The sequence below is a fragment of the Lipophrys pholis genome (assembly GCF_963383615.2).
Source record: "Lipophrys pholis genome assembly, chromosome: 2".
In the NCBI taxonomy this organism is placed as follows: domain Eukaryota; kingdom Metazoa; phylum Chordata; class Actinopteri; order Blenniiformes; family Blenniidae; genus Lipophrys; species Lipophrys pholis.
In genome coordinates, this window is record NC_137636.1 from 8,228,610 (window position 1) to 8,256,552 (window position 27,943).

General features: G+C 41.0%; 1 protein-coding gene across 1 annotated transcript; it reads left to right on the forward strand.

Moving 5' to 3' along the window:
• Positions 1-808: 808 nt before the first annotated feature.
• On the forward strand, positions 809-27,052 carry pla2r1 (phospholipase A2 receptor 1). The gene is made up of 30 exons (XM_080458368.1): positions 809-1,063; positions 2,440-2,820; positions 2,936-3,109; positions 4,140-4,304; positions 5,316-5,429; positions 5,697-5,846; positions 6,163-6,357; positions 6,448-6,611; positions 6,744-6,854; positions 10,108-10,220; positions 10,336-10,505; positions 10,595-10,803; positions 12,130-12,275; positions 13,212-13,296; positions 13,395-13,530; positions 13,639-13,674; positions 14,588-14,748; positions 15,887-15,951; positions 17,395-17,501; positions 17,581-17,717; positions 18,099-18,216; positions 18,353-18,492; positions 19,848-19,989; positions 20,404-20,639; positions 21,863-22,043; positions 22,206-22,340; positions 22,971-23,093; positions 23,213-23,389; positions 24,534-24,569; positions 24,843-27,052. Exons 1-30 carry the CDS (start codon positions 928-930, stop codon positions 25,058-25,060), a joined length of 4,461 nt encoding a protein of 1,486 aa, XP_080314494.1. The 5' UTR covers positions 809-927; the 3' UTR covers positions 25,061-27,052.
• The last annotated feature ends 891 nt before the right edge of the window (positions 27,053-27,943 follow it).

A 27,943-nucleotide genomic window follows, 5' to 3' on the forward strand; every position in this document is an offset into this window, starting at 1 on the left:
GAAAGTAATATTTGGTGAATTCGACTTTTGTGAGGTGACCTTGGGTGTTGTGAAAGGCGCCTATAAATAAAATGCATTATCATTATTCATGTTCTGGGTGTACACTACCTTTTCCCAAAATTGGCTGATATTGAAATAAAGTGGGATAGAAGACGGATGGATGGATGGATGGATGGATGGATGGATAGATGGATGGATGGATGTCTACACTTTCAAGAACACGTGTTTGTTTTCAATAGTCAAACAAATCCAGATGGAACTACAAATACAGACACATTTAAAGTCTGAGGTTAATATAAAGGGACCAGCTGCAAGTCCAAGTTTAAGTTTAAGCAGTCTAGGTTTCATTAAAAAAAATAAAAATAAAACAAATATATATATATATATATATATATATATATATATATATGTAAATTATATTTTTGAGAGGATGTTAAAATATAAAGTGTTCTCCAATGTCATGTTATTATGCTTCAGCCTCGACGTGCTCCAGAAAGCTGCACACACACACACACACATGGTGTACATATGTCCAGGTCAGATGAGATTCTTGCATTTGCAACATCGTGTATCACGAATTCCTCGATCTGTTTCGAACCTTAAAGAAAAGCGTGTTTTGTTTGTTTGTTCTTTTGGTTAAACGGCGCGTTTTAAGGGCATTCAGGGAGGAGAAACGTGCAGGTTCTGGTGCGCAGGGACGCGGCTCCTCCGTCAGACGTGACGTCGCCGGTTCTCCTGCAGGAAAAAAAAAAAAAAAAAAAAAAAACCTCAACTCGGCCCCAAGTTTTTCTGCACGAGAGGAAGAAAAAAAAAAGAAAAAGAAAAAAAAAAAAGAAAAAGAAACACAGACGCGCACAACGAGCCCGAAATAGTCTCGCATCGGAATGTGCGGACCTCTGCTCTCCGACACGACAACCCGCCGTCGAAATGTTCACGCAGTTGCGTCGCCGCATCGACTCTGTGGCTTTTGTGGCGATTGTTTGCGTAACTGTCTTGTTGGCGCAACGCTGCGCGTGTGAGGACGATGAGGTGCTGGAGGAAAAACAGCTCGTGGAGTTTTACAGTAAGTTATCCGCTGCTGCAAAGGAAAAGAGAAGCAAAAAAAACCAAAAAAAAAAAAACAGCCAATGTTTTTGTACTTTTAACGTGGCAGAAAGTTATATAACTGCTTTGAGATATAGATGCTCGTTTTCACTGTTTTTGCCGAATTGTCTCATCCTAAGATAAGTTGTGAACAAGCCTTGTTGTCATCATCATCATGGAGTGAACGTGAAGCCAACGTTTGGCATTTTTAGCTTTGGGTTTGTTTTAGTGGAGCAAAATGTGTTGTTTTATTTGTTTTTATAACTGTCATGAAAAATAACATTCAATTCAGACCAGACAGTGATTATGACAATAACAGGGTGGACATGGCTACTTAAGTCATCAAGAAATTAAAATCAGTATAAAAGTCAAAGTGTTTTAGCAATTATTCTAAAAACAAGCTGTTTGTATTTCCTAACTCTGAATTTCTGAAACCATTACAGTTAATTATGTTTGATAGAAATTAGCTGCAATCTTGCAACATCCTCCTCCTCCTCCTCCTCTTCATCATCACAAAGCTCATGTCGAAATCCCAAGTGAAGACTGTCTATTTATATTAGTTTTTTTTGGTGCACTGTGCTCATAAAACACGGAGGAAGGACATCCGGAAACTGCAAATCACCCTTTTGATCTGATAGACTTTCAGCCTATCTTGTGTTGGATGTTTACAGCCACACCTTTTACAAATAATCTGTCACATTCATTAAATTCAGCACAAACAATTTGCATATTTTACTTAGATCCAGTAACGCCATTGTTGGTTTTTTTAACTCGGTAATGTGATCATGACATGAAGGGAACGATAACTCTTCCTGCTGTTTTCATGTCAACCATTTTTAAATAGTCCGTATACATCCTCTCTTTTGTTTGAGTTTCAGTTACCCAAAGAGACCTGCACTTGTTACAGAACAAAGAATTTAGTCAAACCTTTCTCTTGCCTGAATTTGAGCGCATTTAGGTGTCATCTTTGTCCATCCATCCGTCTTCTATTCTGCTTTGACCAGCCGCGGGTTGCAGGGGTGCTGGAGCCTAACACTAACCCTCACTGACTGTGGGCGAAGGCTGGTTTAGATCCTGGACACAGAGCGAGACAGACATACTAAGAATAACACGGTCATGACTTCATGGGCTCTAAAGAAAACACATGCATGCACAGGAAGAACGTGCATTCTCCACGCAGACAAACCACAACCATACAGCCAAATATTGGAAAAGTGTCTTTTGAAATTTGAAACTATCACACTTCATCCAAATCTGCATTTTTCACCCACGCGACACAAATCACAAGTGCCGTCCACCGTCTCTTCCTGTGTCTGTTCATCTCATCTCCCATGTTTCTCCTCCGCCGCCACACAGAAAAAGGTCTGTTTATCCTGGAGAGCGAGCCTCTGAAGCGATGCGTCAAAGTGGATCGCTCCAACCTGGTGCTGGAGGACTGCGAGCGCCCGACGCGGCGCATGCTGTGGAAGTGGGTCTCCCGACACCGCCTGTTCAACCTGGGCACCAGCACCTGCCTGGGGCTCAACATCTCGGACACGACGCAGCCTCTTGGCACGTTTGAGTGCGACATGGACCTCCCGCTGCTGTGGTGGCGCTGCAGCAGGAACATGCTGTACGGGGCATCCCATTGGAAGGTGGCCGTGGCTGGCCGTCTGGTGGTGGTGAAGAAGAACGTTTACCATGAGTGGAAAAGGTACAACAGTCCGAGAGAGGGCCCCTGCTCCTACCCGTATGAAGGTGAGGACCTAAGACATCCCGGTGAGGTGACAGTTTCAAATGCTTGACCAGCAGAGCGATCATCTCAGCGACACACGGCCCCTTCATGTCACGATCTGGATCGTTTTGTTTACAGATATTCACACTTTGTTGGGAAACGCACACGGGATGCCCTGCACCTTCCCTTTTAAGTACAACAACAAATGGTACTATGAGTGTACGACTGAGGGCCGGGAGGACCATCGTCAGTGGTGTGCCACCACCACCCGCTACGATGACGCCGAAAGATGGGGCTTCTGTCCGGTGGCAGGTACAATGAATGTGTAGACACAGCGGCGTAACAACATGTGCATGAACAAACACGTTTGCACTAAAACATGTAAATGCCTCTTGTTTCCGTGCACAAAATGACATTTATTTTGACAATTTTTATTTATTTATTTATTAATTTTTCCAAATCAACTCCTTAGTAACTAAAATAATGTCAATTACAAAAGGCTGAAAATAATAGTAATGAAAGATACAAATGTGAGGTGTGACATTGTTTTTAAAACAAATGACAAAAATCTGTAAATAAAGGTAACAAGCTGCCTTTATGTTTTCAAACCATAACCCTCTAATGGATTTACTAATAACCTGCCTGTATTTGGTGTATTACATAGAATTGTCAAAATGTTCAATGAGTCAGTGCTTCAACATCTTCTTCCTTTCTTCGACTGTAACTTTGAATATGTGGTTGGACAGTAATACTGAGAAGCTCACGTTACAAGTGTATGACTCACTGGCGAATCTGGTGTGTGATCGGATGATTATACTGTGGAAGTCCTGGTGGCGGGTATAATGACTGGTATATGAGCTCAAAGGCCTTAATTCACTGCTTTCTGCTTGTTTGTTTGACTTTTTAAATGACCTTGTCGTTTTGGTCATGAAAAGTTCACATGGCAAATCCTCCCAGAACAGAGTAGCACTTGAGGGGATGAAGACTTGATGAATGTTCTTTTAAATGGAAATCAAACATCACACACTTAGCAAGTGTTTACTTGGTATCGCTTTTCTTTGAATGTTTCTGATTTATATAAGCAATAGAAGGGCAAAAATGTGACATTACCTTATATACCATAGCATAATCCTTCTTTCTGTGTGTTAGACCTTCTTCATAACGCTGTATTATTTATTTTCTATTTAATCCATTACTTGCTTGACGCACCATTTGATTGGCATTTGTGGATTAATAGAATCTTCTGATTGAATTTATTAAACTCACTGTAAATGAGCTTTTTCTTTTTCTTTTTTTTCTTTTTTTTTTGTCTGACTTTGACTATCATGGGTTTTCTTCGTAGACTCGAGCTGCGATCGATTCTGGGAGTCCAACCAGGAGCTGCGGGCGTGTTACCAGTTCAACCTGTATACCATCTTAACCTGGAGTCAGGCGCTGTCGACCTGCCAGGCTCAAGGCGGAGACCTGCTCAGCATCACCAGCCTGGCAGAGCACAGGTACATCAGAGGTAGGCCGAAAAAACAACAACAAAAAAGCACATGCAGGTGGGAAAAAAAATAAATAAAAAGCTGTAGCTGCACTGTATGCTCAATATAGTAAAACTACATGTTCTTTCTCCTGTTTTTTTTTCTTCTATGAAATTGTATTTTAAAAAGTCAGGTTTAAAATGAATGTTGTTTTTCCTAAGAGACATATTTTTTAAAACGAAGTGTCAAGTAAACCTAATGAGGAAAAAATTGAAGGTATAAAATAAAATCTGTCTTCCACGGTCAATGTAAAGCTTCTCATGATGGTATTTTTTAATTGCTGATGGTTCCCAACATCTGTACAGCTTTATCCAACCTCACAGACTCATAATCACACCGATGGGCAATGTTGAGTTTTGAACTGTGTGAGGAAACCATAGTACCAAATTGCCACACACACACACACACACACACACACACACACACACACACACACACACACACACACACACACACACACACACACACACACACACACACACACACACACACACACACACAGACACACAGGGAGAACATGCAAACTGCTCCCAGAAAAGCACTAACCACTACACTAATCCAGCTGTTAACACAATGTTTTCATATGAAATTCCTCCGGAAGTCCAACTTCAGCCAAAGTTTTCTCCGTAGCGTGCCGTGTGTGATCTTTGGTAGCCTTGCTTGACTTGGAAAGTACGGCGATTTGATATGTTTTGTCTGGTCTGCTTGAGAAGAAAGTTGAATCAGTGTAAGATGGAGATAGATTTGAACCCCTTTGTGGAGAAAAACAAACAGAACGTGTTTACCGACGATCCACCTTCCCTGGCAAGTGGAATCCTCCTGGTAATAATCTGATGGTTAGATTTTTTTTTCGCAACATTTTAACTTGTACTTTATCTCAATGTTAGGTTTTTTTTCTGGCTTATTTATATCAGCGTATCTTTTCTCCGCTAGTAACTTAACAATGCCTTCCATTCAGCTCATATCTGATGACTATATGATGTCTTTGGCAGATCGGCTGGCGAGTGTTGGCGCGATGGTGTGGATCGGGCTGAATCACCTTAAAGATGGACGTGGGTGGCAGTGGTCTGATGGAGCGCCTCTGTCTTTAGTGAATTACACCGGAGGTAGAGTATTATTTGTTTATTATAGAGGGAAATGTCTATTTTGTGAGATTTTAACTCTGTGCGATGTTTGTATGATGCAGGAATCACGTGCTTAAATAAAGTTTTTATTCAATCAAAACATGAAACATTAGCCATGAAACAAAGGGCGGGAATGGCCAGTAGGATATTGGGGTTCAATTGAAAAAAAAAACTTCTTTGTGGCTTTTTGGACACAGAACGGTGGGAAAACAAAGCCAAACCTTTATAACTCCACTGTGTCTGCGTCAGCTCTCCCTTCCAGCCCGCTGCAGGCCGACAAACAGTGTGGCGTGTACAACTCGGCCTCCAGTGGTCACTGGCAGAGTCTCTCCTGCGAGTCTGCTCTGCCTTACATCTGCAAGAAGACACCGAACGACACCCGTAGAGCTGAGCCGCTCGGTAAGAGCACCCGGGAGACACACGAGTACTTTGTATTAACATAAACTGCTTCTCTGCTCCTTGAAAGAAATGTTATATACAGACACACGTCTATATAGGTTTCGCGTCTGAGTGCAAAACACAAGCCTTTTTTTTAGGGGCGGGGCTTGTAATTTTTTGGCTTCAACAGCTGGGCAGCACCTGGAGAGTCAACTTTTGACCTTCCGCTCGGCTGCACTGTTGGCGGCGAGACCAAAACAATGTCTGCCGTGGTTGTGTGTTATTCTGTTCTGTTCTCGTCTCATCTCTCCCCACCGTCCACTTTGTGCTCGCACAGAGAACTGGCAGTATTCTCATACAGAGTGTGCAGACGGCTGGTGGCCTCATAACGGTTTCTGCTACGGCGCGCTCTCACAGACGGAGGCCGGCACCTGGGAGGAGTCGTCCCGGGCGTGCGGCGCTCTGGGCGCAAACCTCACAAGCCTCCACTCCTTGTCCGAGGTCGAGATGCTTCTCGACGTCCTGGCAAACCGTAAGGGACTTCACGCAATATACAAACACGCGGCCGCGTGTTTGTTGTAGGTGCTGATTATTTGTGTGTGGATGTCCTCATGTTTCACAGTTTCTGGAGACAGTGTGGAAGTGTGGATAGGTCTTCGGAAACCGCCATCACACGCGGCTGTGGAGTGGTCTGATGGCTCGCCTGTGACCCTCACCCTGTGGCACCAGTACCACCCTGTTCATCCTGTGCTGGACACGGCACTGTGTGTCAGCGCGGACTCAAAGGTAACAAACATATACATCTTTCTTATTGTTGTGCCTGTCGATTTGATCTTATCTGATTATTCACCTTACACTCTGTATTTCTCTAAACTGGCTGAGGCCCTCGTGAGCATAAAGTGACGGCCTATTTTACAGAAAGGAACATGGTTGTTGGCCTCGTGTGAGAAACGGCTGCGTGCCGTGTGCAGAAGAGAGAGCCAGAATCCTGTTGACCATCGCGTCACCTGGGATGAAGGATGTCCACAGGTAGGATCATGACCGCATGCGTCTTTATACACGCTGAATGTTTACATGTCCTGAGGGACGTTACAGTGACTTCCAATCACTTCCGGCAGACTTGCTCTGACGTCAGCATTGAATAATATTTGCCGAAGCTGTAAATGAACCTTAATCTAACGCCAACCAAAGCTGCACCAAATCCTCTAATGGGAATTTTGTCCTCAAGACTGGTTTGTAGGTTGGTAAAAATGACCCAAATTGTTATAAAATATATTGTAATGAAACTCGAAATGTAATAACTGGTCAATAATGTAACGAGACACCCAGTTGAAAACATAAAACCTTTTTATTATTACATTACATACAATAATAATTTTATTACATCATAACATGAGTCAAGGATTTCATGGATTGGACTTGAGCTTGTAACTGCTTCAATTTCAATAACACTGAAAGAATGAGTTCTACAAGTTTTGGACTATTTGTTTATATCTATATCTATATATAGGTCATGGTATTTATGAATGATTGCTGTTGCCCAAGTCATTCCCAGTCTTCTGTTCTCTATAATCTGTAATCCAATCATCAGTACAAAATAATGTATAATCATTAAACACATTAAGATCACATTTAAATTCTTGTTAAATCTTTTTACATCATTGACCAGTTATTACATTTCAGGTTTTATTACAATATATTTTACAACAATTCAGGTCGTTGTTGCATATCGGGCTCTAACAAGGCCTCTTAGCAGGAGCTCAGAGTTCATTGGCTGATGAGTTGATTACCTAATCTCCTTTATTTGCATTCCTACAAAACTTATTGCAAATTTATGAAAACAAAAGAAACATTTACAGCAAAAATAAAACTTCAGTTCCATTTTCTAAAGGTTATGACTATAAATGAAAGCTGCTGGAAAAATAACATTTCCACCAAATATTCAGCTGGAAAATTTGAATACTTGAAATGCTATTTCACTTAAAGCTCTTTGAAACGTTAAAATCGTGGACAAAGTAAGAAGGAGATCTGTCACAATGGTAGATAAAGGCCAAATTCATCCAAGAGATGAAATCTGTTTTGGAGGCAGAATCGGTAAACACAAGGAATTTCATGTTAACCAACACCGACAGACAGACATGGACGGTGAGACAAACGAGCAATACTTACCTGCGGGTTTAAAAGTTGGAAATTTTTATTTTTTATTTTCACGGAGCGTCTAAATTCTTGGGCCAAACTGCGGCCATCGTATTTTCAAAGTGACTTATTCCAGGCGGATTTTCTGCTGTGCGGCAACGTTCAGTATCACAATAGCTCCATAGAAATCAGGCCCAACACCAGACTGAGCCTCAACGCCTGCTGCTGCCGCTGCAGTTCGACTTCAGAGCGAGCTGCCCCTCCAGAAGCACAATGAGCTGATTCACTTGGCCGCTGACGTATTGTCTGGCATTCGCGTTGCTCCTTGACACTGTTTACAAGAATATCAGACTCCTGAGTCATCAGGCTGCTTCATGCCCTGGAACATGAGGCCTGAAATTGCCCCGAAGGCACCGTATCAGAAGACATGCTGGAGCAGCCGGTGATGATTCCTGCTGCGCTTTCATCAAACAAAACTCTGCTTTAGCCTCGAAATCCCTCCGTGAAACGTGTCGTATGAGGTAAAGAGGTGTGAGGATGCGTGAGGCTTTTCTTCACTTAGAATTAGTCAGTCGTTCAAACTCACGTTTCAGTTGTGAAGAGAGTGGTGAACTCAGGATAAATGTTGTTTCAGGCCTCAGTGCAGCTGGACGTAGACGGCATGTCGGAGTGAAGAGACGCTTATTAGCAACACTTGTCAAAACATCCGTCCCACACACTTTAATATCGCAAATGGAGCAGAACATTATTGCGGAAATATTGTCTCGTCCAACACGAAGAATAGGACTTGATTAGGGATGGGTAAGTTTGAAAGTTTGCCATAGTTGTCTGAACCTGACCAGAAATACCAAAATCACTTATTTTAGTTACAAAAGTAGAAGTACATCTACTTGTGTGAATACTTTGGCAAAAGTGAAAGTATTGATTTAACTGCTTTACCGTATTTAACTTTACTATATTGAAAGTAAAAGATCTACCATTTGTAATATGTAAATCAAATATTATTATTATTATTATTATTATTATTATTATTATTATTATTAATAATAATAAGAATTTGATCGCTTTCAACAGTTTTAAGGTGTCTGTAACTCTTTTTATTGTATTATTTTTCTCAGTATGGACACACCTGTTTAATCCTCAGCAACAAAATGTGAGAAAACCTGATACTGTATCATAGATTTGAGTCAGAAACTAAATTATAAAAAGGTAATTTCATAACAATCTGGCTGGACTTTATGTAAAATATGGATTCTATTTAAAACCTTTATTTTGTTAAAAATATATTTGAAACTGAAATCTAAAATATTGGCCTTCAGCCATTATTGCTATACTTATTACTTAAAACTATTTACAATTGTTTTCACCTTGTGTCGTTTTTCATCTTAAAATCATTCAATTGTTTTAGTGCAGTGTGAGAAAATGTAGACAGGCTCAACTGTTATGGATGCTTTTCCAACTCACTGTACTGCTCGGTTAGTGTTATACATATGACAATATTTGATCCTCCACGTACACACACATCACGGGATTCCGAAGATTTGTTGGTACTTGTTTATCTACCAATCTGCTTTTGTTCCAAGTCCTTCTTATTTATCCTCGTGCAACAACAAGCTCCCAGACAATCTTCACTTTGTTGCTACTCAAGTACCTGAACTGGCAGAGAAAGCTTTCCTCAAACCACATTTCTGGAATCATTTGTGTAATATTTGTTCTCGTTACCATTGGTTACTGTTATGATCCTTGTGTTCTAAGTCATAAAGATCAGATCACTGTCACCTTTTAGTATTTATAAGTACCTGCTTATTCTGTCTCATTATTAATGAGCGATCATGTCGGAAATGTGAGAATTAGCAGCTGCTGCTGCAAAAAAAAAAAAAGGTGTTGGATTCAGGCTCATTTCTAAATCATAGAGCTGTGCTGGCCGACCGTTATTTGGTAGTATCCCTGCTCTCCATGTTGTACACCTCTTCATGAAGCTGGAGCAGGTTCATCCCAGGAAAAAACTCACTGCCTGAACCAGGGACTGTGCTTTGACGTACACAATTATGACAAAGTCAACGATTACATAAAAGGTGGTGGGTGGCCCAGGATCACTGTATTACACTATTAAACAGCAACACTTTTTTTTTTTTTTTTGTCTCAGGGCTGGAAGCGACACGGCCACTCCTGCTACATGGTGACGAGTCATGAGCAGAGCTTCGACTTCGCTCAGTTGGGCTACTACTGCAAATCTCTTCTTCTCACAGTGGAAAACAGGTGGTTTATCGAGCAGTCTCTTTTATTTTGGTAACAAAAGATATATACTTTCCGTGTTTTGGCAACATTGAAGCCCCTCTCCTCCCGTGTCGTTTCTCACTCCTCGGGCTGGCAGGTTTGAGCAGGCGTTCGTCAACAGTTTGCTGAATGAGAGGGGCGCCAACGGCAGCACGTCGTACTGGATCGGTCTCTCGGACCCGGACTCCAGGGGAGAGTACACATGGCCCCGTCATAACGACTCCTTTCTACCGCTCACCTTCGCAAACTGGAACAAGCACCAGCCAGGTAGTCGGTTCTCCACATCAACAATACTGTGTTTAATGAAGGCTCTGATTTGATGTCAACCTCCTCGCCGATCCTCTTGTTTTCACCAGTCAGTGCTGGCGGCTGTGTCGTTATGTCCGGCGGTCCTGCTCTGGGCCACTGGGAGGTGAAAGACTGCAAATTGCACAAGGCTTTGTCAGTCTGCAAGCAGAGCGTCAGCAGTTACCACGACGTCCAGCTGCCGCAGGAAAACATTGATGCCTACGCCCCCTGTCCTCCAGGGTGGGAATCGCACTCCGGCCTGCTGCACTGCTTTAAGGCGAGATCATCTTCAACTTCTCCAAGTCCTTTTCTTCAAACCTTTGAAACCTCTTTTCAAATGTGTTTTCCACTTTTGCAACTCATCTTAAGCTTTGCTTATCCCTTTGTGTCTGGGAAAAGCCTGGAGTTCTCAGTCATGATTGTTCAAGCAAAAATAAATCCTTCTTCAACTTCAAATGAATGCAGTTTCACATAAACGTGCAGTAACTGAAATATGACAAAATACACTGCAAGAAGAATAAAAAAGAAACACCCAAAATCTAACTAATTAGGGTCTTTCTAATGAATTACATTTGATATAACAAGATAATTGTTAAGTTCAGTCCAGTTTATCTTGGTTTGCAACATAAGAAACAAACTATTCAAATTGGGTTTTTTTCCTAAACTTCTCAAACTCTTTCGTTCCAATTCAACATCGTATTTTATTTGATAACACTGAACACATTGAGCATTATTGTACGATACAGTACGATCAGTATGTTTGGAACTGAAAGGAACTTTCTCAGGTGCACTGGGAAATAAAAAAAAAACTTCCATGTTTGAGTATAAAAGTAAAGCACAATTAAACGCAGTCTTTTTTTCAAATTACATTTATTTAGACATTTTTACTAAACTAAATTAATGCATTAAAATCCCACCTTTAAGAAAAACACTCAAACAGTTACCATTTGCAGTGACACACTGTGTTTTACTTTCAAAGATTCATTCATTCATTCTTTATTTATTTATTTAACAGGGGGAAAGAAAACTTATTAAGATTAGAATTTCTTTTTCAAGAGGGACATGACAAGCCTCTAACTAGAACCACTTGTTGACGGATTGTTTTTCTTAAGGACACACGGGAAGTGGGACGTCCAACATTTACGAATCAGCATAAGATAAGCATGACGATACATTTAATCGGGGAAGTTTCATTCCCAATATATGAGAGAGGTGAGCGCTCTGCTTAGATTTTAAGTTACATGTATTTATTTAGTTTGGCTCAATCTGCTGGTGAATAACTTTAATTACTCTGAAAGGAGGATTATGTTCATCCTTCAGCTATGAAGCGGGATGTAGACACATTTTCACACCTAAAGACAATATATTTTCTTGATTTTAAAGTTCTACAATGAAGTATTTTTCGAGACGGTTGCGTTCTGGATAACTTGATTGTCATTCAGTCTCTAAAAGTCCCATATTTACATCCCAGTTTGCTTCTCCGGTGTGCGATTCAGACTTAAGACCACAATCTATATAGACTCCTTTGGAACAATGGTTGCGGAACAATTTCAAGTTTTCTTGACCAATTGGAAAATAACAGTGATCGCCGTTTGTCTCGTAGGTGTTCCACGATGAAAAAGTTCTGATGAAGCGCTCCTGGGTGGAAGCAGACTTCTTCTGCCAGGTGCTGGGAGCTCAGCTGGCCAGTTTCCATCACTATGAGGAGCAGGTGTTTGTCAAGCAGCTCCTCAGTACCATGTTTGAAGGGTTGGTACAGCCCCGCCGGGCTCATCAGTGCAGGAATGTTATGGGAACTGATGAATGCGTCAGTTGAGATGTTTCTTATTTTATGTGCATAGCGCAGTGAAGTTCAATAAATTTGTGATTTAGAGGCGAATACTTCTGCAGGGATAATCAAATATATGTAGTCAAAGCAACACTTGGAAGTGTTACAGCACATAAAACTAAGGTAGAACTCTGCATATATAGGTTTTCTTGATTTATGAAGACGAAGGTACGTTTGGAAGGTTTACGAGCCTTTCATGCTTATCCTCGGGGGACCCATCATAAGAGTTATCGGTTTTCATCAGGACATGCTGCATATTCATAAAATGTTAAAATATTGAAATGTTTAGTTAAAATGTTTAAATACTGAAGTCCATATTCAGAACAATAATAAATCGGCAAAAATACACATCATGCAGTCTATGAAGATGTAAGGAAATACTAAAATGAACAAAAGTCCTTAAAACTAATTTGTGTCAACTATTCTGAGCACAATTTATGTTTACAATTATTTATCATTTTAAAGTCTATTACATTTTCAAAGCATTTTGATTAGACTTACCGAGCGTCTCATACAACAGACATGGTTAGGACCTTCAATGAAATCTTGACAAAAGAATAATTTCTTTCCACATGGGCGTTAGTGAAAACTTTGATAAATAAGTCACCGATTTACAAAAAACTGGAGTTTTTTTTTGTCAAAGAACATGTATATTGTACAAATTACACAGTGTCTGTTTTTGGGACACGGTGAAGAATATTGCACTTGTATGAATGCTCGCAACATAATTTTGTTGTTGTATTTAATATGATAATGACAATTACTGACTGCATGAGGTTAAAAAAAAGAGAGAAAAAAAGCCTGTCTTGTGAACACTTGTGTTGCAGTAAGTGTGTGTTCTTCTTCTCTTCTTTCAGAACAGAGGGTCGCCATTTCTGGGTGGGTTTAAATAAGAGAGACCCTGAATATCTTGGATCCTGGGAGTGGTCCGATGGTTCCCCAGTAAGTGGACAGGACAGTCCAGGTGGCAGCCTCTCGACTCCGTTATCGAGACGATATAAAGGATTACAGATTCGCCCCACGTGTCTGTCTCTGTGCAGGTAGTGATGTCCTTCGTTGAAGATAAGAACGACGAGGACGACAGGAGGGATTGCGGCGTGTTCAGTGACCTGACCAACGCCGTCGTGCCTCAGCCCTGCGACACCAAACACGAGTGGATCTGCAAAGTGTCCAGAGGTAAACGCCCAACGTGTCGACGCTCGCCGGAGTGATGTGCTCTATCAACGCACAACATTATTGACTGAATCTGTTTTTTTTTTTTGTTTGTTTGTTTTTTTATTGCAGGTGATGAACTAAAAAAACCCTACTGGTACACAGAGCGTAAGTACACTGCAACAATTCATATCAACTTAATAAAAAAAACTAGTTCATACAAAATAGCTGAAGAAATGCACCAAATGTAACTCGACCAGCAGCGGTCATGCAAAGTGGAAATTAGAAGCGACTAAAAAAAATGGATCCTCTTTGTCAATATCTGCATTAGTTGTACTTCTCTCCACTGATTTCTGCTTTTTATATGTATGTTTTAAAGAATCTTTCTTGTTTTGTTGCCCTCTGGTGGATGCATGCAGGTCTAAAGACACTAACATTTGCACTGTTTTCGTGTGCCGGAGGGCTTGAATGCCGGTCAGGGACTCTGGAGCCGATCCCAGATGTCTACAGCCGAGGCAGGATAAACCTGTGACATGTTGCCACAGAGATTTGAGCTTTACTTCACCTTTTTGGTTCCTTTTGTCCGAACTGAAGGGCCTGTATGTTATCCAGAGTGTAAATATTTAACATTGTGAGCTGACGTTTTGACTCTTTAAGTGGTTAGAAGATGCTGACCTTCCCGTTTCTCCCCGTGCGTTTGTGTTTCTGGTTTGGTTTGGTGCGAGTTCTCAGCTTTCCTCCCACTGTCCAAAAACATGCATTGAATCGGAAACGCTTATTTGCTCCGAGGTGTGAATGTGAGTGTGTGTTTTTCTGTTTGGGTGTTTGTCCTGTGAGACACTGGTGAGCTGGGATCTGCTCCAGTAGTATAGGTGAAGAGATCTAGTTTATTGTTATTTCATTCATCTTTGAATTATTTCTCTGATTGTGTTCCAGTGCTGTGTTAGCAGCAAAGTATTTTCAATCAAACTCAATCTGAGACCATTTCCTTGTGGGAATACATTATTAAATGTTAATCGCTATGAATTAGCCAATGACTATTGTTTTGGCTCCTGTCACAAATTTTGCCCTCCGCCCTCAGAGAGCGATCCCTGGGTGTTTTACCGCGGAGCTGAATACCTGCTGGCCAAGCAGCCGTTCGACTGGGATGCCGTCTCTCTGGCCTGTCAGATGATGGGAGCCCACCTGCTGTCCATTCACTCCAGAGAGGAGCTGCATTTCGTCAAGGAGCGTTTGCGGCGGGTCGGTTTCTGCCACACCACAAACAGCAAAATACCACTTGTGAAATTAGAAAAAGGATTTTATCTTCTTTTTTTTTTTTTCATCTCATCATAACTTTTAGGCAACAACATTGACATCAATTGTGATCATATTTATTCAGTAACATTTTTTTATCGTCTTTTTGTTGGTGATGATTTAGAGGATTCAGTAGGAAAATACAATATTTTGCTCTACAAATACATCAATTAATTTATTGAAAATTCTGAATAGACGTCAGAAAATGTTACCAAGTAACTTTATCTGGTTTCTAGTTAAATGATCCGGTCACATCTAAAATAACGTACACTTCCCTAGCCAGTCAGATTTCAGTGAGCTATATAGATTTATCCTCTGGAAGCTTTTTCTTTTTTTTTTTACTTAAACTTTTTTTTTTAGTTGGCCGGTATTTATGTGACTAGTAAAAGTAATATTTTCATGATTACTTTGCTGGTAATGTGTTAGTCCCCCCCTTTTTTTTTTTTGCCTCTTTTTTGCCTTTTACAACATGAATTTAAAGGCGAAGGTTCATTGTTTCCCCTGTTTAAACACCGAACGAAGAGCACAGCCCAAGAAATGTACCTAATCTCAAACGTTTGTCCTCGCTGAATGGACCAGTGGCTCCATTCTATTCAACTGTTCACACTTGCTGTAAAAAAAGAAGAAAAAAAAAATAACCAAAGGGTGTGAACACAATTGACACACTCATTCCTCATACAACTTCAAGTGTTTACAGACACATTGAAAAGCTAAAATACACCCAAATACAGAAGCTTTAATGCTCGAGTGCCTCCACACACTGGGAGTGCAGAAAAGGCTGTTTTTGTTTTTTTTGTTGGTTTTTGTTTTTTCCCCTCAATGCCAGCAGCTTTTTTGGACCGAGCTAAAGAAGTCTCTTGTGGTGTCAAAGCCTTGTGAGGGGATAAATGGGAACAAAACAAGGCAATGAAAGAAGGGAAACACGGGCCAAGGAGGGCGCTGAATGGAGGCTCATGTCAGGGAGGCTCTGAAAAGCTGATCTTTCAGCCCCGTGAAGACCGGAGAGAAAAAAAAAAAAAGTGAGATCGCAGACTAGAATGCTGAGTCCGGTTTCTTTTCTGTTCTTTTCACTGTGTCCCCGCAGCTTTCCCTCGGCCCCACCGACTGGTGGATCGGTCTGTCCGTCGGCGCCCCGGGAGAGGAAGCCAGGTGACTGTGGTTTTTACTTACTGCTCACTTTAGTGAACAATATGAGGGAAGTGATTTGGATGGATTATTTTTTTTTAAACTGTGCTCTCAATTAATATATGGCAAGTAAAAAAATTACTCAAACAATTGTTGGTCACACAGGTTTTTTTTTTTTATTTCCAGAGGAAATATTTCCAGTGGTGGCTCTATCTATTTGGCAAAGCAGTAATACAGAAACCGACGGAAAACAATTCTGAACAAACACCTAATAATTCAATATTTTTTTTACATGAATGATGCTGATCATGGCCTTATCTTAAAGATTGCAAGGTCAGCGCAGGGACTGAAATGGATAAAGCAGTAGAGAATACATATAGATGGACTATTAAAAAACTGGAGACAAAACAAGAGAAATCTGTAAACATGCAGACACTACAAAACAACAGTATAATTCTTTTTAAATTCACTCGTTTGATGCACATTGTCATTTATGTAGTCATAACCAGACCGGATATATGAAAAAAATATACAAATATTTAAATAATAAATACACAACGCATTATTCATATAGGAACAAGATTATCTCTGATATAATGTGTCATCACTCCAGTTGTCTAATCTTGTTCCACTGTCAGGTCAAGCATGTTTCCTTCTAAAGAGATAAAAAACTGCTTGAAACAAAGATGTGTGACCCACACAAAACTAATAATACTGAATCCTTCCTCTGAATATTTTTTTTTAAATGATTTTCTATTATTTTCTGCCTCACATTGAAACATTGAGTTTAGTCTTCGATCACATGAGTTCAGTCACGTATAACATTGTGGAAATTACTAGAATCTGAGCCTCATCAGCTGTTGATCTTAATGAGGCAAACCTGTCATACTCAACAGTAGTGGAGAGAAATGGATATTTACTTATATTTTCTCCAGCTTTATTAGAATTCAGACCCTTCTTCATTGGCATTGTGTATGTGACATGTACAAAAGGAAAGTACAGTAATATACATAAATGGTATGAAACAACATATAAATAATATGTGGCTACAGTTATGTACATACTATGACTATCTGGGTACAGTTTAAATAATGTTACAGTAATACAACAGTGGTTGTTGGAGGATTTAGAGACTGTACTAACCAGCGAAGGGGAATCATTTACACTGTTCCTGATCCTGGCAGATTAAGTCCCGTAGCGCCTTCCAGGAGAGGCTGACTTGCAATTTATCATGAATTAATCCACTGTTGTGCAGTACTGAAAATGTAATTACAATATGATAAAAAAACAAAAAAATGAAATGTGTTGTCAGAAGGCAGGCAAGCAGATTTTGAACCGACATAAAGTCCTAATGAGATCCTTATCAAAGTAGATTGTTTTTTTGATTGTGGCCCAGAAACCTTGATAAAAACTCACTGACAATGCCATTAAAATGTTTTTGTTTTTTTTTGTTTTGTTTTTTTGCAGGTGGACTGATAAGACAGAGATACAATTTGGGAACTGGGCTGAGAGGAGCGCTGCTGATGACGGCCTCAGGAGGAACAGGATGTGTGCTACCATGTCCTCCTCATCAGGTAAGCGGCTGCACGAGCAGAGAGGCGCCCTGGGAGACCTGCACATGCCGGGGGTTGATGTCTTCTTGCTTTGTTGCAGGGAGGTGGTCTTTCAATAAATGCAGCGATCTTCATGGGTACGTGTGCAAGAGAAGGACCGTGTCTGTGGTGGAGACCCCCAGAGAGCCGCACTACATCGGAGGATGTCCAGAGAAGTGGCTGTACTTTGGACACAAGGTTTGGATGAACGCTCACACACTCACACATGTAGAGACGCATTTGCTGTGAATCAAAAAAAAACTATATATATGCTCCTATACACACAGATGGACGGTTTACTAATGTTCAATATTTATGGAGGAATGAAATTGAATTATAAGAACCAAAACACTTTGTATGCTTGCAAGTCTTTAACAGTGAATCCTGATCATTCTAACAAGAGTCCTGGTGGTGATCTGTGAAATCACTCGTTTGCATTTCATAACATGATGTTCATGTTTCATGTGTGTTTCATGTGTGTGTGTGTGTGTGTGTGTGTGTGTGTGTGTGTGTGTGTGTGTGTGTGTGTGTGTGTGTGTGTGTGTGTGTGTGTGTGTGTGTGCGTGTGTGTGTCGGCAGTGTCTACTGCTTCATCTCCCCGACAGCCCAAAAGAGGGAAAGAGTTGGAAAGACGCCCAGTCCATTTGCTCCTCATTTGAAGGCTCACTAGTTGCCATAGAAGACGAGATTGAACAAGGTAGAAACAAACAAACAAACAAAAAAAACATCGATCCCTCGTTGGTTTTGTGTTGGTCTGTTTATGTTTAGTTTTTTTGTTTTTAGTCAGCAATGCAGCTCTGTCATTTTTCTTTGTATCGTCACGATTCCTGCAGCCTACATCACCATGTTGCTCCAGGGAAGCTCCGTCGGGGTGTGGATTGGTCTCTGGGACGAGGACTCCATGAAATGGACCAATGGGAAATCAGTCAGCTACACCAACTGGTCTCCAATCGAACCAAAGAACTATCACACTGTAAGACACTCTACTGTATTAAATCCAACTGTTCCACAGCTCTACGTGAAAAGAAAAGAAAAAATGTCTTTGTTTGTTCCACACAGACATTCAACGACAATGTCTTATATACATATTTTCAAATAGCATTTCTTTGTGAGCCTTATCGCTTCGCAACCAAATGGTAGAAGTATCTACTGAATTGAGTGAATTTCGACACATTTGTCAGCCGTAGTTACTAAAAACCAATCAAGGTTTGAACTGAACCGTTCCACTGAACACCCGGGCAGCGACACCCCGGAATGACTTACTGTGTGTGAACGCAGAAAACAGGTTTACTGTTTGTGCATTTTGCTGGTGATGAACTATGAACAACAGTGTGATTTGAACATGTGCAAAGTGGAGTGTTGAAATGATTTTATTTATTTTATTTGGAGAAGAAAAATGGGGGAAACCTGAAAAGCCGGCAAGTGCAAACTGGAGCTTGACAAACAAATTTCACAGTTGCAGGAAAAAAAAAAAAAAAAGAAGAATTTGTTAAACATAATATGGGAGATGATCATCTCTCAAATGTAGTGCTGAGTAACCACGAGAACCACCAGTAACAAAATAGACAAAAGAGAGAATATCTTCAAATTGAACTAGAGACGAGGAAATGCCTCTCAGAGCAGCAACAACACCACAGCAGCAGTCGTCTCTGCTCAAACGTGCTGGGAGATTTCTCCGGCTCGCTCCCAGCGGAGGCCCGTCACACACTTTGACAACCGCCGTGGTAAATACAGACACATTCACACACAACACAGGTGATATTAAATGTTTAAAAAAATGAATGAATAGTTCCCGTCTGTCTGATGTCAACGTGCCCAGTAAGTGGATCAGCTTCCACAGGGCTGCATGTGTTATCAAGTTTGTACTGGATTAGTAAATCAGGCCTTTCATTTTTCTTTTTTTTAGTCTCTTTGGACGGTGGCAGAAAAGCTCAATACTAGAAGAGCAAAATGATGTTTCTGTAGCGCTGACTGTCGCTCTGTAGTTAGAAAGTATATTATGAATGGTCATATTCTTTCATTAATGAACAATGCTGTCATACAACATATTTAGACCAGTTATATATATGTGTGTGTGTGTGTGTGTGTGTGTGTGTGTGTGTGTGTGTGTGTGTGTGTGTGTGTGTGTGTGTGTGTGTGTGTATTCACAGTATGAACACCACTGGTGTTTGGTTATTTGTTGACACTACATTATGAACAAGTCTGTAACATTACGTCAGAACTGAAATGAGTGTTGAATCAAGGACGTGTGAACTGAGCAGACAAACTCACTTTGATGCCGGCAGCTTTTGTGCGCAGCATAATAAAATGGAATCTGGTGTTTTCCAGGAGGACGAGTGGCTCGGTGGATTTGCGGATGAGCCTCTGTGCACCGTTCTGTCCAACAACCACAACTTCCACCTGACTGGGAAGTGGTACGACGAGAAATGCAGCGAGAGTGGGTACGGCTTTGTTTGTCAAAAACCTCAAGGTAAAGGCCTTCCTCGGTTTTATTCTGTCTGTCATTGCTTCCCTGAGTGTATTTCAGCACATCATTTCCTCCCTTTGCTGTCAGACCACTCCAGCTTTTCAAACCCTCAATGGTGTTTTAAACTCTCTTTCTTTTTTTTTCTCCTGTCAGAGTGAGAAATAGTCGCTTCGCTTTCTCGAGCTGCAATCTAACACCGCTTTGACAGTTGTCAGTCACGTACTGAAATCACGTCAAATTCCTCCTCTCGTGCGGCTTTCTGCTATTTTTATTAACTTGAAACCTTTGAGTCTTCACTTTATATGAAGACTTTGACGTAATCGGGGACGCGCTTATTTACTTTCTTTCAAATAAAAATAAGATCCCATCAGTATCTTAACTTTTCCTTGAACAGCCGATTTGTTTGTCTCCTTACAGACACATCCAAACCTCCCACACACTCCTATCACCACCCTCTGCCTGAAAATATTGAGTACAGGAGCCGCAGCTACAGGGTTGTGTCAGGCAACGTGAGCTGGTACGACGCCATGCATATGTGCATCGAGAATGATTCTGACCTAGTGAGCGTTACAGATGCCTACCACCAGGCTTTCCTTACTGTCCTTGTCAATAGATTGGCAGCTCCCCACTGGATCGGACTGTACAGCCATGACGTATGTATCCTCTCTGATAATATATCTGTGTGTGTGTGCGTGTGTGTGTGTGTGTGTGTGTGTGTGTGTGTGTGTGTGTGTGTGTGTGTGTGTGTGTGTGTGTGTGTGGGTGTGTGTGTGTGGGTGTGTGTGTGTGTGTGTGTGTGTGTGTGTGTGTCACGTATTTTTTGAATCTGGGACTTTGCTCCACTCTGGTTCTTGTTAAGAAATGCCTTTGGGATTTTTTTCATTGATTTAGTTATGGATTATTGCAAAAATGTCAGAAATGAAACTTATCACAGATAATCTTCGCAAGAGCAGAGATTTGTTTTTCTATCCAAAATAAAAAATTCAAAAAAAATAACATACCATTTGTATTAAAAATTGAACTTACCTCTTACACTAAATCTTCAATCAAATTGTACAAAAATGCCGGCAAAAAACTATTTTTCAATAAAACAATGGATTTCAGACTTTTCACACTTGAATTTGTTCAATTTGACTCAAAATTGTGGATTTAATACATGTGATTCATATTTTTTAGCTGCATTGGTCTTACATACAGTTCTGCTCCCAATCAAAAGATTCCTCACCGTTAGAACAAATGAGCCTAAAATTAAAGTGTAGAATAAGAAAAAAGTTGAATGAATGCCTTTAAAATGCACAAAATCGATATTTTGAATCAGCGTTGAAGCACCGAATGTGTTTTGATGTGGTTGAATCCACGGTGGCAGTGTTGTCTCAGGGTTTCTAATTCCAGCCGTGAGCTTTCCGAGCAGACAGACACTCTGAATTCAAGCAATGCTGATCCTCTGAGGAATGTCCTGCTGATAGAAAGCACTAACGGCAGGAAGTGAGGCACTAAGTCTCCATCATGCCCCTCACCCCAATAAAGTAATCTTATTAACAGACACCAGCTAACTAATAAACGCCCGAGTTTCTTAAGCCGTGATACTGTGAGACACACTGAGTCACTGCTGGTGAATCATTTAATGAATTCCCCTTCAGAAATTCACAACTCGCTAATTAAGATTTTTATATTTAGACTTTTTTTCAGGAAAACAAACATTGCATAAAGTTTCAGAAACAACCGATCAGAACAATGAATTGTGACTGGTGCTTTCAAATGGCAACATGCTGTCAAGATGAATACTATATTTTACTTTTGTAACTGACAACACAGATTTGTTTCAGCAATGGTTATAGTTTTAGACGCCTTACACGGGGACTGCGCTTTCTTTCAGAGTGGCATTAATTACCAGTGGTCAGATGGCAGTGACACGGTGTACACGCACTGGGACGCCGCGGACGACGATGACGACTTTGTGACCGGGGAGTGCGTGTACATGGACGTGAACGGAGGCTGGCGCAGAGCGGACTGTGAAACTCAGCTGACAGGAGCCCTGTGTCACGTTCCTCCGCCAAGTCAGTTCAAATGCGAGCGCTCGTCTTCACTGCTCCCTCCTCCTCCTCCTCCTCCTCCTCCTCCTCCCTCCTCCCTCCTCCTGCCCTCAGCTGTTCCATCTCTGCTCTTCACATGAAATATGTGACAGCACTTCCAAATGTTCTGTCTTTTCCCGCTCACAGCCAACAAGCCCTTTGTCTCATATGAGCTGGCGTGTCCGTCCACCTGGGTGAAATTTGGACAAGGCTGCTACAACTTCGAGCCCGTTGTGGAGAAACTCACATTTGAAGAGTCACGAGAACACTGCAGGCGTAAAGGTGATCTAGTTTATTAAATGTATAGATGTGTTATCTGCCTTTCATGCCAAATGTTTGTCCTTGTCAATTGTGAATGGAAAATTGAAAGCAAAAAAAAGGAAAGTATCTGAGTCTTTGATCATTTTCTCTGCTGAATGACATGCAGACGCCCCCTATATGTGAACTGTAGGAACTGCACTGAAATGTGCCATTCTTGTGCAGAGACTGCTGATGTCAAACAACGTGCTAATATAAATTCTTGATTTGACACCGTCTATGGCATCAGTACTCTCACTTTACTTTGTTTTGAAAATCCTTATATTGGTTACTTATGTTTTTAAATAGGACCAGTTCAACATTTAGAGAAATATGATTATGAACAGAAGATGAGAAGTCATCACTAAACAAATTTCTCAAATTCTGAACGAGACTGTGTTGAATTCTAAATATTGTGTTTTCTTCTATTAATGATAGTGTTTGACAAAGTCACAGTTTTTTTAGCAGGAAACCTCAAATTCAGGACAGAGCCTTTTTTTCTCCATGTTGCTTCGTATCAGGCTTTTATGTATTTACCTTCTTTTAATTTTAACTTCTACTTTAAATTGTGCGGAGGCTTTGTTGTGACTTTAGCGTGTTGCTGTCACTTTCCAGTCAACACGTCAGATGTCCTGACCATCGAGAGCGAGACTGAGAACCGCTTTGTTTTGGAGCAGCTTTGGTCATTGGATGTTTTCCACCAGACCTTGTGGTTGGGGATGTACTTCAACATTGATAGTGAGAGTTTATTTTATTTCTCTCTCTCTCTCTCTCTCTCTCTCTCTCTCTCTCTCTCTCTCATGAGCATATCAGACACCCACGGACTCGTCTAACTAAAACATTCCGTCTGATTGTAGCTGATTCCATGGCCTGGGTGGATGGTTCACCAATATCGTACACCAACTGGCCCAACAAAGCCCCGGACCCCCACCTGCTGACGGCAGATGCCTGTGTTACCACCAAGGTGCGCGACGGTGCGTGGCACCTGTCACAGTGCACTGAAAGGCTCGGCTTTATTTGCAAAACAGTCTCAGGTAGGTAGAAGGAAGCGCCGTGGCTTGTCACTGGAAACTATGAGACCGTTAAAGTAAAACTGAATGGGCTCCTAGAACCTGCTGGAATAATGTGGTTCCAGTTTCAGGTTCCCACTTTGGTTATTTTTCCCTTGATTTATTTTTTATTTTTTTGCTTTTTATCCCCTTCTGGCTTCTTCCCTGTGGCCATACGATATGAAATGACGTGAAATACAATCTGTTTTCAACACAAGATGTTTGAATTTGCAAATGACCAGATTTAGGATGTTTGACGTTGCTTTGGATAAATAATAGATATTTAGTCCGTGGGGTGGATCTCTCAGCGGGAACACAAGCATTACCTTGAACCCACACGTCACTGGGAGTGCTGCAGCACACAATGTGAATCAGGAGTCGACCATGAGTTCTTCCCCTGTTTTGGAGACACTTTAACCACCAAATGTGATTAAATCTTCTTTTTTTTTCGTCTTTCCTCTCACCAAGAACTATGAGAAGAAAACTATTCATTTGTGTTCTATTACACCCAGTGCTATGATAAAAGAGATCATCGTTATTCACTTCACCTTTCAGAGATCATAATGTCACACATGTTCTTGCTTTAGAAACGTAGTACAGAAGTAGTTTGTGTTATATCCTGTGAGCTTATCAGAGCAAAGGAGGAAGGGAGGCACGGTGTGAAATACAAAAACAAATTAGTTCACCAGGGTGAAGGTAGAAGGTAGGAGCGATCACAACAGGATTTGTAAATATAAAAAAACTAAAGAAAGCCATTGTAATCCACGGGGAGTGACTGAGAAGTAACGTGGTGGGAGGAGAAGCTGGCAGGTCAGACCGGGTTAGATAGAGGATGTGAAAACACCTCCACTTCTCCAGGCCAAGCAGAAACCTGCACACACCGAGAGAGAAACACACACATGGAGTGATGAGTGTGACTGTTAAATCTCTGTTTACAGAATTTGTTTTGGTCATTTCCGTTGCCATTTTTTTTTTTTTTTCTAACAAGATCATATTCCATGGGAAGAACTTCAAAGAAGCAATGCCCCGTGTAGATTTTTCTCTCTGTTCCTTTGTATCATATGATCTGAACACCCGAGTCGACACATGATGAGTGATATTGACTTTCGCTGTGCGTGTTCTTTTGCAGATGTAATTACAGAGGTGGAGGCCAAACCGCTGAATGGTAAAGTGCACCTTAAATCAAATAACTTGAAAACATTAAGCAGACGCGGTGTGTCTTGTAGGGACCGCGGGGCATGAGAAGACTGTTTCATATTGTGAGGAAATGCTCACACCGATGACTGTGACCTTTTCACAGCATAATCGATGCTGCCGTTATTATTTATTCCTGTTCCATGTAAATCACTAGAAGGATCGTCTCACCGCACTTAAAGAAAAAAAAAAAAAAAAAAAAAGCAACAAGGCTACATAAAAGCTCTCCTGTCTCGTGTTTCAGGTTTGCACCACGGTGTCATCATCCCGGCGGTTCTGGTGGCCGTGCTGATTTTTGCCCTGCTGGCAGGGGCGACGTGGTTCCTGTACAGGAGGAGCGCCGCGCGTTTCCACGGACTCCCGACGCTCGGCAGCGCCTATTACAGACAGACCGGCTCGCAGACCGCGGAGTCCGATGGAAACGTGCTGATCACTGACCTGGAGGCTCACTCGGGGGAATAGCACCCAACGAGTCCCTCCTCTGTTTCTGACGTCTTCCGACCTCGGCTTTTGCCTCGCCGTCAGGCGCGAACACCACGGGACACTTGTTAAGCTGTGATGCTGACTCCTCAGGACAATAGTGAGCTGGCGGAGGCAGACGTTTTCAAATCGGACCTGCTTGAAGGATTCTAGTTTCTCTGTACATGTCATTCGTTTGAATTACTGAAGCGGTGTATGAAGCGAGGAGGAGTGGGGAGCCACATTCCAATATGTTTTGTTTGAAGCAGAGTAACAGAATCAGAAGTCATTATATTTGTTAGAAGCGGTACTGAACACGTAATGTTTGTTCAAATCTCGCTGCCTGAGGATTTATTTAGTTATAAACTTTGAAAAGCATTGAAGTTCTATGAAAAGGGCTTTTCTATATACAATTCAAACCGGTGAAGGAAAAGTTTGACACCTTTTGTACATGTCAGTTAGAAACTCAATGCCCTGAACAAGAGGCACTTCCATTGCCAAATATGAATATATAGTTGAGTAGAATTCATTCTGAATTCAGGAGCTGCTCGATTTAATTATGTGGCGTAGCAGTTTTTGTCAGTATTATTTCAATATTTGTTATTAGATTTTTCTTACATTAAATGCTGTATATTGATACAAGAGATGTCTGTATTTTCAGAAATGCCTGAAGCTGTGTCAAGGTTTGGCAGATGGATTCATTTTCTTTTTGTCAGTTTAGACTTAAAACTATAGTTTTGTCTGCTGATGCAGAACAAAACAAGGGAATTTGTTTGTTTCATTAAAGTTATTTTAGGTTGAATCATTTAAGTTTCACCACTCAGTCGTGCTGTGATATATGGAAGATGATGTGTCCTCTCCAGCCGTTCGTTTCAGTTTGTTAGTGGTGTGTTTGCCCAATATTACACACTTTTTCTTCTGTATGAACACAAACACAAAAAAGGTCTCAATATCCCCACAGTGGTGTCACACCTCGAGTCTCTTAGGTGAAAAACATGCCAGGACAGGATGAAATCGTCAACACTCTTACACAACCAACCAGTTTTGAGTCATTAAAAGAAAAATAATAATAAATCGCACATATTTGGACATTCAGTCTTTTAGGACTCCCATGAAAAAAAATCATCTAAGCACGGGGGAAACTTGCAAATTGAACCCGTGTTTAAGGTTGTCTGCCTCTCCCGTCACAGCCAGCAGCAAAACAGGAAGCAGCCACCTTTTAAAACAGCGTGGGGTGATCAAAAATAAGTGTGGGAGTTCAAAGTCAAGTCTGAGTGTCACGACCAGCCAATCGTTTAATTCAGAATGTGCCCATACAAAGCCATGTACTGATCTTCCAGACTCTGACTGTTGTCAGTCGGATCAGATTTGGCTCTTCAATGTGAAGATTTGATGATTTTTCTCTTTTTCTCATGTGAAGAAACATCCAGAGTGACGCCCAAGTTCAAGAGCAAAAGGTGGTTGAGATTGTATTTTTATATACAAAAATAGATCTGTCCAATAGGCTAAGCTCAAAAATGTATCTTAATCAATAACGTAATCCCACTGAAAACCGCAGACCCGGCAATACTGGATAGAGAACAAATGTCCTTCATGTCTACTTCGGAGGCCTAAAGTGTGTCAGATAAACTCATAACAAATTTCAGATAATTCTATGATAAAATGTTACATTTAGGCAGATTATTATTAGACAAACTCCACACAGTGATTCCTGTGCTCTCAGTCAAGCCTAAACCTTGTTTCTTTAAAGCGACAGTTCATAAACCATGAAAAAATAAAATACACAACTCAACACTGAGTGTGAAATCATCTGTAGTCCTTACAGTGTTTATTTGCTTTAAAAAAGTATTCGAATCATGCATCCACAATGAATGATGGTTAAATACATGTCTGCTATTGAAAACTCAAAAAAGATATTGACTTCATTATAATGACTCATAAGTAGAATGTACTGTACATGAGAATAAATTAAAACAGCCAAATAATCTTTAACAGAACTTTGTTCTGGTCTGAGTTGTTTGTTGTATCCGAAGGCGGCGCAGTGGTTAGCGCCCTCGCCTCACATCGAGAATATTGGGGGTTCAAACACCGGCCGCGGCCTTTCTGGACACGCGGAACAGAAGATGAATGGATGTTGTTGTTGTATCTGAAACCAAAGTTTAGCAGCTCAAAAGCAACTATTACCCCGGAATACGACAGTAACCAATTGGGTCATTCCTTTTATCATCAGATAAAATACAATATCTCCTACAAGGGCAGGTTGTCCTTTGAACTCTTATCTTGTCACTATGAATAATCTGGTTGACGACTTGCATCAATGGGTCAAGGACAAACATTTTCCCAGCTCGAACAAAACAGGCCTGTGTGTGTGTGAGAGAGAGAGAGAGATCATAAAATAATCACCTAATGTTTTATTGATCTCGACAGAAACATAGCGCAGGCCATTAGGCGTTCCTTCATAAAGATTTGAGCTCAGTGCAGCTGCACTGTCAATATCTGACATCAGGATGTGGATGCATTAATAATTCATGACAGCTGCAATGTTTACAAATAAAAAAAACAACAACATCAGAACAGCTGCTTCGTGTGAGGAAAATAAAAACAACATAACAGAAATCGTGTGATTTTTCTGTTTTGGGGGGAATTTCTGCTACAGTTTGTTGATTTCAAACTTGACGCGTGCGTTTTAGTTCACGGAAACTACCGAGTGAGTGCGAAGTGGGTGACTGGAACAGATTTCTGGGAAGGGAGGACACCAAACAGTCAAGTTACAGAGAGACACCAGGAAGAGGAACCATTGCTCCTTCAAAATGAAAGCACTGCTTATGTTTCTGGCCAGACTGCCTGCACGGGAGCTCTCCAAATAGAAAGAAGCACATGTTCAAT